The sequence below is a fragment of the Hypomesus nipponensis genome, chromosome 13 (genome assembly GCF_054491055.1).
Source record: "Hypomesus nipponensis isolate SF chromosome 13, ASM5449105v1, whole genome shotgun sequence".
NCBI classification, from domain to species: Eukaryota; Metazoa; Chordata; class Actinopteri; order Osmeriformes; family Osmeridae; genus Hypomesus; species Hypomesus nipponensis.
The window spans coordinates 1442567-1454373 of NC_140373.1; the positions used below are offsets into that span (position 1 = coordinate 1442567).

The window sequence follows — 11807 nt, forward strand, 5'->3', positions numbered from 1 at the left end:
TTTTAGTTTTTTAATAGTAGATAAACCTACATTACATGCGCTCAATACTCCGCTGAGTTGAAAAAAGTAGTGGGGTATATGCATGCTCGCCTCACGTTTGCCGGCAGCTCTGGTAATGCGCGAACCTCTCCATGACTTTAATATCACCTTTTACGCACTGAAATAGCAGTAGGCTATTGCGCTTTTGGCTCACTGTTCGTGAGCGGTATTTAGCGTGGGAGATCCTGTTTCTGATCTCCCTATCTGGTTCCGTGATCCGGATCATTATCTGACGGTAATCTGCCGTTGCTGCGAGTCGAAGAAGGTGTGCCGCCTGGCTGGTCCGGTAGCCTCGTTAGGGTTTGCAGGCAGTTGAGGGACTATCGGTGAGCATGAGCCTCGTTGAGAACACCACTTAATTAACAGCAGTGTTCCTTCGGCCCACTGGGTATGGAACCGTGCATGGGAGATTATGAATCAAATCTGACCTGTTAAAATATATCGCGAATAGTGTGTTTTAGACACACACACACACACACACACACACACACACACACACACACACACACACACACACACACACACACACACAGAGAAGCAGATAGAGGCATGCACACACACACTTCTAAATCAATGAGCCTTTGGGAGGACAAAACACGAGGAGTCTGGTGTTCCTCTCTCTCCACTGAAAAATACTATATGGAACAGCCATGGCACTGTGTGTGTGTGTGTGTGTGCAGGGACATCGCCAGGAGTTTGGGACCCCATGAAAAAAAAAGAGATAATTTCTATTAGTTTTTCAATTTTTGGGGGCCCTTGTCAGACGGGGGCCTTTAGAACCATCCTAACTCAACCGCCCCCCCCCCCCACCCCCCATACGGCACCCCTGTGTGTGTCCACATTTGACATCAGTAAAACATGACTTGCTACCATGTCTGAGCGCACCACTTAACACCCACTTCATTCAGGGTGTAACCCCATCTGCACAGGCTGGAGAGACAGGCTGTAACCTGGTTAACAGCAGAGTATCTGTCCAGTAATACTCAACACACTCTGTCCCATCCCCCCATGCAGAAGAATGACCTTCTGCTACAGGAAGACCTGCACTACATCATAGCATACTGAGGTAAAGATAATGTCATTGGTACTGTGTACAAGTGTGTACAGTATAGTACAGTGAAATATAGGCACTATAGGCCTACAACACGGACAGCTACCTTACAATATTATAACATTTTAAAAAGGACGTTAAATCAGGAGAAAGGCTTTATGTGTTGCTCTGAGCGTTGTGCGTCTCCACTGCATGTGGCAGCGCTGAGGGATTTAACAAGCATGTTTAAATGACTCTCAGAAGCAGGAGCAGGTCCTGGGGATGGAAGATCTGGAGAAGGCATATTTATTCTAATTCTGCTTTCTTTTGCCGACAAAATAAACCAGCGAGCCAATCGTCTGTGTGGAGCTAACCCAGTCCACCTGCTGTGCAGTCATCGTCTGGGGTGATGGACTGAGTCATATTGCTCCCCTGGTCAGCTGTATGATGGACTGAGTGCGAGTGTGTGTAAGGTTGATAAGGGCTTTGTGTATCGCGTGTGTAGATGAATCGACTGCGGCCAAACTAAACCTTCCAGACCCTGGAGAATGTAGACAGAAGTTTTGATCTTTCCAGAAACCGCTCGACCTCCAAGACACTAACGATGCCTGACGTCGAGAGAATGACACGTCCTTATTTGATACTACTTCTTTCCAGATCAGGTATAGCTACTGAAGAAGGTACTGTCTAGAAAAAGTTGAAGTTAAGTTAGTATGATTTCAGGCTATGACAACACAGAAGTACAATTAGGCCTACAGTTATTTTGCTGCCGCTCAACAACAAAAACGGAGATTGCCAAATTAGCGGAAAGCCGCTAGATTTGTCGCTTGTCACTCTATACAAAATGTTGTCGGTAAGAAAGGAGAAAAGTCGATTCTTTTTGCTACTAAGTTACTAAATTGGCAACACTGAGCGACTGTGGAGACGTCAGACGCAGCCTCAAGATCATTTACGTAACGGAGGTCTGAAGTCAAATTAGGCTCCAGTGAAGGAAATCTCTGTGGTACAGTCAGCCCACGTCCCCAGTTCCTGGTCCTATCAGAGGAAGGGCAGGTGTTTACACATGTCACTATGACAATGAAGACAGAAGATATACTGCCATGTTTTATTTAGATTTTTTTATTACTTTTTTCATTTTGGCAAAGTAGACGTGTGATATGCAGACACTAGCAGTTTTTGCACTCCAGAATTTCCTGCCCACTATAAAATGAGCCGTTAACAGTTCTGTAGGCCTGTGGGGGGAGGGGGGAGGGAGGGTCAGGGTTAGCTGAAAGTGATACCACTACTTAATAGTAGACTATACTTCACACTAGACTACACTACTTGTAGTTTAGTGTGCAGTATTGTAGTCTAGTATGTAGTGTAGTAGTGTAGTCTAGTATGAAGTAGTGTAGACTACACTACTTTACTCTACACTGCCAGGAGAGGGGCAGAGGAAATCAGTACAAATGTTTGACTTGTTCCAGAGAAGCCCAGGGAGTTTCAGTGGAGCCTGCTAAATTGTGTGTGTTTGATGTGTGTTTGCTTTTGATGTGCGTATTTGTGTTTGAGTATGTTTATGTGTGTATCTGCGTGAGTGTGTGTGTGTGTGTGTGTGCATATCTGTGAGTTTGCCCAACTTTGTGTGTGTTTGTGTGTGTGTGTGTTGTTCTGTTTCAGAATGTGTGTCATGGAAGAAGCCCCTTGGGTATTCCCTGCGTTGGTAAATCTCTGCTCATCTTAACCAAGACTGTGTGCTCCCTGTTCCTGTACCTTCATGAAAGAAGACTGAATCATACTTAAAAAAAAGAAAGAAATCAAGTCAGATAAAAAGCCTTTAATTCCTTTCCTTTTAAATAACCTGAGCTGATTAAATTATCCATCTCATTTATTCTTTATTGTTTCTGCTGGCCTGTGTTCCGTTTAGTCGTTTTAAAGACCAGTCTGAGTAGGTGAGTAGTCTCCTGGGCTGTCTATTCACCAGCACACACGCTAACTAGGGCATCGCAAGCCTTAGCTTAATATCCTGTACGTGAGCTCATTTCAAAACAAACTTTTTTTTAAAAGTACTTCCTGCTTCGGGGGATACTCCTAGGAGGCACTTCCTGGGTAGGAAGTTGTCCCTCTGCCTGGAGATCTTATCTGTTTACGTATCAGCCATAGGCCTGGGTCTCAGCTCTGAGCATTTCCTGCCCAGATCACACCTGCGGACACACAACACGTAACATGCCATGTGCGACACGCAACACGCATGAGCAGGTTCCCTCACGGAAACACCCTATGCTGGGCTGGTGTCAGGGACACACATCTTGTTGGGAAAGAGGCCGTCTGAATGCCCCGTCAGAGCAGAGAAACTCAGAGACTGCGAGCACCAAGCCTTCGGCGCTGGAGGGAAAGAGAACAATGACCCGCATTTGTAAACACTGTTATGAAGGAAGCGTCTCAGAAAGAAACTCTGGAAAAAACAAGCTATATAACTCCAACTAGACTATATAACTCCAACAAGGCTGTTTTGGAAACATGTCTGAATATCGTCAGCGTGTGGTAAGTCCCCATACAGAGAGGCGCGCTACAGTAGACACACACACTAGCTGACACGCGCTACAGTAGCTGGTCTGACGAGAGAGGTGGTGTTGACCGTGACTCCGACAGCTGCTCCCTGTGTGAAAGGCTTTCCACCCTTCAATGAACCAGAAAAATGAAAAGAGAGAGGGAGGGAACATAAAGATATATTAGGAGAGAGAGTGACAAAAAAAATCAGGGATAGAGAGGAAGAGAGAAAATAAAATAAAATTGAAAGCGAGAGAGAAAGAGAAAGACCCTCTTGAGTTTTGCCCTCTTTCTCTGAATGTGTTTTCACTGTGGCTGTAAAACAGTCATCGTGGCCTTTTTCTGCCAGTTGCTGTGAGAGCTGATGAAGGCTCTTTCTCTTTCACAAGCTCGAATCAACCCAAAAAACACACTTTGCTGTTTCTGTGTTTTTCTGGATGCCACAAGCAGCAGTTAGCTCTGCAGATGAAGGGGTTTGTTGTGTGAGCAGTGGAGAAGCGAGGCTGTGAAATGATAGCAGGCTCCACGCAGGATCAAAGAGGCCTCTGGTTTTCACTGAAGCATCACCATAGCCAAGAAAAGATACAGAGGGTAAAATATACGTAAATTTTGGAATGAGTTCAAATCAGTGAGTGGGAGGAATGACTGGTGGAGGAGGGAGAGAGAGAGGGTAAAAGGAGAGAAAGAGAGAGAGAGAGAGAGAGAGAGAAAGAAAGAGGGAGAGAGAGGGAGAGAGAGAGAGGAGAGAAGAGAGCTAAAAACGTAGTTGAAAGGGGAACATTGAGAACAAATTAAGAGAAATGGAGAGGAGAAAAATAGTGAGACAGAAAATAAAAGAGCTAGCGAGTAGGGAGAGCGAGTAGGGAGAGCGAGTAGGGAGAGATAGTGAGAAAGAAAAGGGGAGAAATAAAGAGGGAGAAGAACAGAAGAAGAAAGCGAGATAGGGAGCAAGGAACGTGATCTGTTGATTTCCCCAGAGTCCTGAATATAAATCAAGAAGCGTGAACCCAGAAACACAATCATCCAAATTTTTGACGAATGCGCTTGACAAAAATCACATTATCTGGGTCAAATCTTTCACAATATTTCCTTAACAATGGAAGCCAAAGTCACAACCAAAGCCAACATCCACAGGTGAAAACGTGAAGCCGGAGAGCTGGGTGCTGGGCAGGCAGGCAGGCAGGCAGGCAGGCAGGCAGGGACCCTGTGGCAGTGAGACCTGGGAGGAGAGGGCTGCAGCGAGCACGTCTCCTGCCTCTCCAGCATCACACCGCCGCCGAGCCTCTTCCAGAGGTCACCCATCCACTCCCACATTCTCACCATGAGCACAAAAGCATGTGAACATCCAATCCCGTTCCCCCGTCTAACAGCTCTGCGTTTCTCAGGCAGTGAGCACTAATGTGTGGATGATCCTCTGGGCTTCAGCCAGTTTCATAAGCCCCCGATTCAGCCGCCCGCGTTTGTCCTTTTCTGTTGTGGATTTATAGCCGGGGTAATGATCTGGGTATTTCCTCCTGTTGTTCTGAGCAGCAGGAGCACAGTGAGGACGTATCGTATCTGAGAGATCCGATAGTTAGATCGTTAGTCCAGAGTTATCTTGTCGTTTGACAGCTGACTCATGTCACAAACTGTGACCCTGACGTGGACACACACCTTTGTACAAACACACAAACACACACAATAACACAGAGACACACACAAGCACACATTGAGACACACACTGTTGGACCTCTCAGGGCCAGAGGGTTCTTTACTTGCCTGTGTTCCAGCTTGTCCTTCACAGCAAATTTCTGTCTCAAAATAGAACAGACGTAAGAAAGTTGAGCATGGCGTTTATGGAACCAGTGTGTTTGTTTCCGTGATTGTGTGTGTTTGTGTGTGCACTGTATGTTTGCATGTATGTGTGTGTGAGTGTGTATGAGTAGGTGCAAGTGTCTCCCAGCATGTGTGTGTGTGTGTGTGCGTGAGTGTGTGTGTGTGTGCATGAGTGTGTGTGTGTACATGAGTGTGTGTGTGGACATGCGCTAACCTTGTAAATTACTCCCAGTGTCACTCAACGCCATGCATTCCAGCAGGCAGATATAGCCCTCACATCCCGAACCCCCTCCACCCTCAAGGGCAGAACACTGGCCACATGTTAGCAGCGTAACAGCAGGTCACACTTCCCAGAACTGATCCCAGAACAGTGGAGGACCCTCGTCTGGGCTTGCCCTGAACTCCACATGACACAACACGACACCAGTGGGTGCATTACAAGGAGGGATGGATGGAGGGATGGAGGGATGTTGACGAGAGAGATGAGGAGGGTGTTGTGTTGTGTCTTTGAGGATAACTTTTAGTTTGATTTCCCTTCAGACAGCCGGTGATGGAAAACCCATATCCTGGCAATCTGTTTTCATTTATTTGAGGTGATGTTAATATCAGTGTTGTGTTCATGTGATATTTAGATGACGGTCAGAAGTCAAAACCTCATTGTTGGGCTCCTTCCATTCTTTGTTTCCTACTCTGCTGCCTCCTGCAGAATGTACCGCATGCAAAGTTTGTGTGTGTGTGTCTGTATGTATATGGTGTGTGTGTGTGTGTGTGTGTGAGAGAGAGAGAATGACGGTGGTCTCACAAGACAAGCCACGGAGGAAAGACTGCCTCAACAAGCGATTGGCTGGAACGTTATTGGATGGAAATTAGCAGGCCATTCAAAAAAATGGAAACTGTCACCAAGCTGTTGCTTAAGGCCCTCATTATATCTTTCACTCACGTTTAGGGACAAAACCTTTTCTCTGGAAAAAAACAAACATAAAACCAACCCCACCTCTACTGGCTCCAGTTATAAGCTCATCCCATCAACCACCTCTACTACACTATTTCAGACCTGGGCAGACGCCCTGAGAGACTATCATTCTGTGGAGCTAGAACGCCAGCCTGCCTCGCAGCAACAGGAGACCAGGGTCTGTCCTGTGGTTCACTGGATCTTCTCTCTTTGTTCTTCGTAATGATGGCTGTGGAGGTCTCTCTACCAAACAAGGGTTATTTCAGTCACCTGTTACAGGCCTGTAGAAAAGGGTGTCTGTGGTACCACCATCACACAACTCCTTGTTTGTTCATCGGGGGTTGTGGTAGTCATTTGGAATTTCATTTGGAATTTCCATTCTTTTTAAGCTTTTCACGATCCTTGACTCAACCCCATAAAAATATATATTTTTGCTTTTAATGAGTTATATTCTCAGAGAGAGAGAGAGAGAGAGAGAGAGAGAGAGAGAGAGAAAGAAAGAGAGAGAGATAGAGCTAGAAGGAGAGAGAGGGAGAGAGAAAGCTAGAAGGAAAGAGAGAGAGCGGAGAGAGAGAGATAGAGAGATAGAGAGATAGAGATAAAGAGAGGGAGGGAGAGTGAGGAAAATTGAATCTATAGTGGGTCTGAGGGAGCACTATCATTCAGGAGTGGAAGGGGGGAAGGTGGATAACATACAATAAGGGAATGATGTTTATTGTTTTTCCAACATTCTTTTCCCAGCATGCCGCAGTGGCGTTTATGACCACCCCCAGATATCCATCAGCCGTCTCTACGCACGGCAGGCCCAGCTGGGGGAATCCCTCGCGAGCTTTCAGGGTTTGTTATCAGAGGAGGGAGCCCCCTTATTAACCAGCTCCACCTGACAGCTGAACGTCTCCGTGAGGAACACTCATCTCTACAGGAGGAAGATGACGGTCTGGGGAGATGTTGGTACTGTCATGGTGTGGGAGTCGGGACCAGGAGAAATTCCTCACACTTTCTATCAACATATGATGAAATCGTACAGGTTCAATGTTTCCCCTGCTGGGTTTTCGTGACGCTCAAAAGATCTGAACAACCACCAACCAATCAATTAATCAAGTCAACCATCCAACCAATGATTCAACCAACCACCACAACACAGCCAACCAATTAGCCAACCAGTCATCCAACCAGCCAACCAATCAACCAATTAACCAACCAACCAGACATCCAACCAATTAACCAAACGGACATGCAACCAACCAACCCAACACAACATCCTCTCTTCAAACAGCAGCAGCCGCAGCAGCAGCAGCAGCCCTCCTCACACCTTCAGGGACAGGAAGTCCGTGTCCTACCTCACTGGGCGGCGTTCGGTGGCCGTGGCGACGGCGTCTGTGTGAGAACCAGCACGAAGCTCTCCGTGCACTGCTGGCTGCTGGAGGACAGCGAGCGCCGCGGCGAGCGCTGGAAACGGTTCCGCCGGTTGAAGTAGCTTCCTGCCGTCCAGGTGCGCTGCCTTCGCCGCAGGTACTCCTTGTAGTTCTTGGTGAGGAGCGTGTACAGAAAGGGGTTGATGCAGCTGTTGCTGTAGGTGAGGCAGGTGGTCAGGTAGTTGATGTTGCGGCGGACCTTGGTGGAGATGTCCAGGGAAGGCTGGAGGAGCTGCCAGATCCAGAAGGGAAGGAAACAGGCCCAGAACAGGAGGACGATGGTGAAGATCAGGTAAAGGACCTGGAGGAACCGAGGAGAAGGAGGGAGGATGGGGAGGAGGAGGAGGAGAGCAGGGAGACACATGTCTGGTGTGGGACGTTCAAAGTTGAAATTTGAGGATTGTTTATTTTCAACAGGTAAAGACATTGTTTCTGAAGAACAGAGGAAAAGAAAGATTTTGGCTGATTCAGTAGATCACACAACTCGACTCACCTTCTGATTGGGCAGTTTCTTGGTCTGCTTGAAGGTCTCAGTCTGCGACAGCCAATAGGTACGCGCCAGCCGTATGTAGAGGTAACCAATGATCATGCCCGGGGCCACTATGCTGGTGCAGAACAGACAGGAGATGTAGATCTTGTAGGAGAGAGGGGACAGGTTGGGCTGACACATCACTTTGCTTCCGATGGCCTTCAGCTGGATACTGAGTATCATAGGTAAGGTCAGGACCAGAGAGGCCACCCACACCAGCAGAGCGATGGCCTTGCGGTAGCTCTTGGAGCGCTTCACCGTATCCAGGGGCTTGAGCACGGCGAAGTAGCGCTCGGTGCTCATGATGGTGAGGGTGAAGATGCTGGCATGCATGGTCAAGAAGTCCATACCAAACAGGATCTGGCAGCCCACATCTCCGAAGTACCACACCTTCAGGAAGTGTGTGCAGACCACAAAGGGGATGGTGAGGAGGTAGAGGAGGTCGGCCAGGGCCAGGTTGATGATGTAGATGTACATGGAGGCTGCGGACCTCATGGACTGGCACATGACCACCAGGGTGTAGATGTTTCCGGACACGCCCACCAGACACATGAGGGAGAGGATGATGCCGATGCTGAAGGTGGCAGCCGTGTCCTCCAGTGAGGGGGGCGGGGCCGTGGCATTGGGGGCGCGCTCCGCCAGGGCCAACAGAGGTTCCATGGATACAGTAGTCATGCCTGGTGGGGGAGAGGAACGAGATAGAGAGAAATCAAGAAAAGGTGAGAAGCCAATGGAAACAAGAGGACGATTGAAAGACCAAGTAGAGAGGGAGGGAGATTATGAGAGAGAAAGAGAGATGAGAGAAGGAAATTAAAAAAGAAAGGAAGAGAAAAAGAGAGAGATAGGGTGAACCAGTGCGAAGGTGAGAGAGAGAGAGAGAGAGAGAGAGAGAGAGAGAGAGAGAGAGAGAGAGAGAGAGAGAGAGAGAGAGAGAGAGAGAGAGAGAGAGAGGGTGTGTGCGTGTGAGAGAGAGAGAAAGAGAGAGAGTATGCTAGCGAGAGAGCGTGTGTGCGTGTGAGAGAGGAGAAGAGAGAGAGATAGTGGCACTCTCACACCAGAGAGAAGAGAGAGGGACGGGGGGAGAGAGTGAGAGAGAGAGAGAGAGAGAGAGAGAGAAAATTTAGGGAAAATTAAGAAAGAGAAACTAAAATGGACAAGAAACTATTAGATAGGGAGCAGCAGAGTGAACAGGAGATGGACTTCAAGACTTCAAGCTCACTCTTGTGAAAGTGTTTTTGTCTGGGGGATACTAAGCCGAGATCAATCGCAAGCCAGACACACAGGAACCTGGCTGGATTTAATTTCATAGTACATCTTTTCATTAAAACCTTTTTTTTCTCATTTCATTTAGTAATTTGGGGTTTTAAGTTTAGTTTATCAGTTTGATCTTCTGAAGATGGGGCCTGACCAGACAAAGTTTAATCAAACCTTATTTCAGAGAACAGGGGAATGAGAACCGGAATACTGATATCTCCTTTTATGAAAGTTCACAGAGTACCCAGGTCTGCTTCATTCAGAGTAACTCCTGTCATTCAGCCCCTCTGTGTGTCCCTGACATCTGGGTGGACAGGAGGCTGGAGTGATGAGATCGAGGCTGCGACGGTGTTCTGCACACCGATGTGTCTCCAGCTGTCCAGCTGACGGACAGTGAGCCGCCCACTAACAGGATTTAGATAAACCTCTTGTGAGAAGAGCCTGGTAATGTGCTTTTGATGAATGATTGATTAGAACTGTTACTGAGCAGTGCTTTGAGAAGCGCTGAAGGTTATGAAGAAAGATGAGAAACAATCATTCAAGAAGTTATGATTAGGTGTTTGCAGTGCTCTGGATTGCGTTTAGATAGACTAATGTTGATGAACGTGACTGAATGCAGACAAGGGCTGGACGTTATAATACCACACTGCTCAATGCCTCATTAACACCGCGCGGTTCTGCTCTTACTGATGATCATTTACTGATATATTACATTCCCAGTAATTCCTGTCAGTGACTTAGTGTCACAGCAAATCCATACCAAGTAGGCAAATTTGCTTTGTATGATTGCCTCTGGATTAAAGGGTGATTACATGTTTTTAATGCTTTGCCCATTTCCATATACCCCCCCCCCCCTCCATGCTGAAATCAACTCCCCTGGCAGGCTTCTGAAAAGCTGTCTAAATACCCCTGTTCTGACGACACAGTCAGCGGGTGACGCAAGCCTCTCTCTCAGAACCCTGCATGGTCACAACCTCCATCGATATTCATCAACGGGAAACAACAAACAAGACAAAGACGTTTCTGGACAAACACACACACACACAAACACACACACACTCATAGACCAACATACACACACACACTCGTAAACAAACACTCAAACAAAATGTTCCTACATGACATCATTTAGGAAGGAGAGGCGATTTCTCTGTGGATTAGGAGGCTGATCCAGAACTGTCAGAACACACCACAACACTGATTCCTCTCCTGCATGTGTCTGTGTGTGACCAGGGTCAGAGCCCACACACACACACACACATCTGACTCTGTTCTCCTTGTCCACTAGTTAATGAAGAATTCCTGAGTTTGGACTGCACATCAAGTATGAGCAACAGTTAAGAACATGTGTGCGTGCCTACTGTGTGTGTGTGTGTCGGTGTGTGTCGGTGAGCAGTATGGGAGCAAAAACGTGACTGAATGCAGACGCAGCGTGCAGTTTTACCTTGTCTGCAGAAGGACTGTGTCTCTGAAGGCAGCAGCTTAGGACCCAGGTTCAGACAGATCCTCCTGCCTCTCTCTGCCCCTCCAAACTTTACACATCACCGTTTCACAACAGCTCCCTTCGTCTGCTCCAACTCTACATTTGGACACCAGCCAGGGAGAAAGAAGAATGTAACAATTTCACAGCGATGCATTCCTCATGATCTTGAAGTGGTGTCCAATCCTTATGTACAGATGTCTTGAGGTTTTTTTTAAAAAAGAGAGATGATTTAATGATAATTTAAAAGTTGTGAACGTCTGTCTGTCTGTCACACCATCCTAGCAGAGCGAGGAGTCACTCTCTGAGACAGGAGCTCGGAGATATCCAGTTTCAGCCACCACCATTACTGAAATAATGAAATGAATCGTTTCCTACAGAGGCAAGTGACTGAGGTGAGGAACACGTTGAGCTACTGCTAGTTACGGAGAATCCCTTTTTACTGACAGAGAGAGAGACAGAGAGAGAGAGAGAGACAGAGAGAGAGACAGAGAGAGAGAGAGGGAGAGAGAGAGAGCGTGTCTGCGAGAGAGTGTGTGTGCGTGTGTGTGTGTGAGAGAGAGAGAGAGAGAGAGAGAAGAGAGAGAGTGTGCCAGCAAGAGAGCGCGCGTGCGTGTGAGAGAGGGCGGGAGAGAGGAGAAGAGAGAGAGATAGTGGCACTCTCACACCAGAGAGAAGAGAGAGGGACGGGGAGAGAGAGAGAGAGAGAGAGAGAGAGAGAGAGAGAGAAAGAGAGAGAGAGAGAGAGAGAGAGAGAGAGAGAG

General features: G+C 47.4%; 1 protein-coding gene across 1 annotated transcript; it reads right to left on the reverse strand.

Annotated features, from left to right (window-relative positions):
• Nucleotides 1–7706: 7706 nt before the first annotated feature.
• uts2r1 (urotensin 2 receptor 1) lies at nt 7707–11570 on the reverse strand. The gene is made up of 3 exons (XM_084669648.1): nt 11008–11570; nt 8274–8986; nt 7707–8081 (listed from the first exon to the last, which is right to left on the reverse strand). Exons 2-3 carry the CDS (start codon nt 8982–8984, stop codon nt 7707–7709), a joined length of 1086 nt encoding a protein of 361 aa, XP_084525774.1. The 5' UTR covers nt 8985–8986; nt 11008–11570.
• Between the last annotated feature and the right edge of the window lie 237 nt (nt 11571–11807).

Excerpts from the sequence above, each read along its gene's own strand:
- uts2r1 (XM_084669648.1), bottom strand. The coding sequence starts at position 8,984 with ATGACTACTGTATCCATGGAACCTCTGTTGGCCCTGGCGGAGCGCGCC. Across the intron at positions 8,082-8,273 it reads AGAAACTGCCCAATCAGAAG|GTCCTTTACCTGATCTTCAC; the intron begins GTGAGTCGAGTT and ends CGGTTCCTCCAG.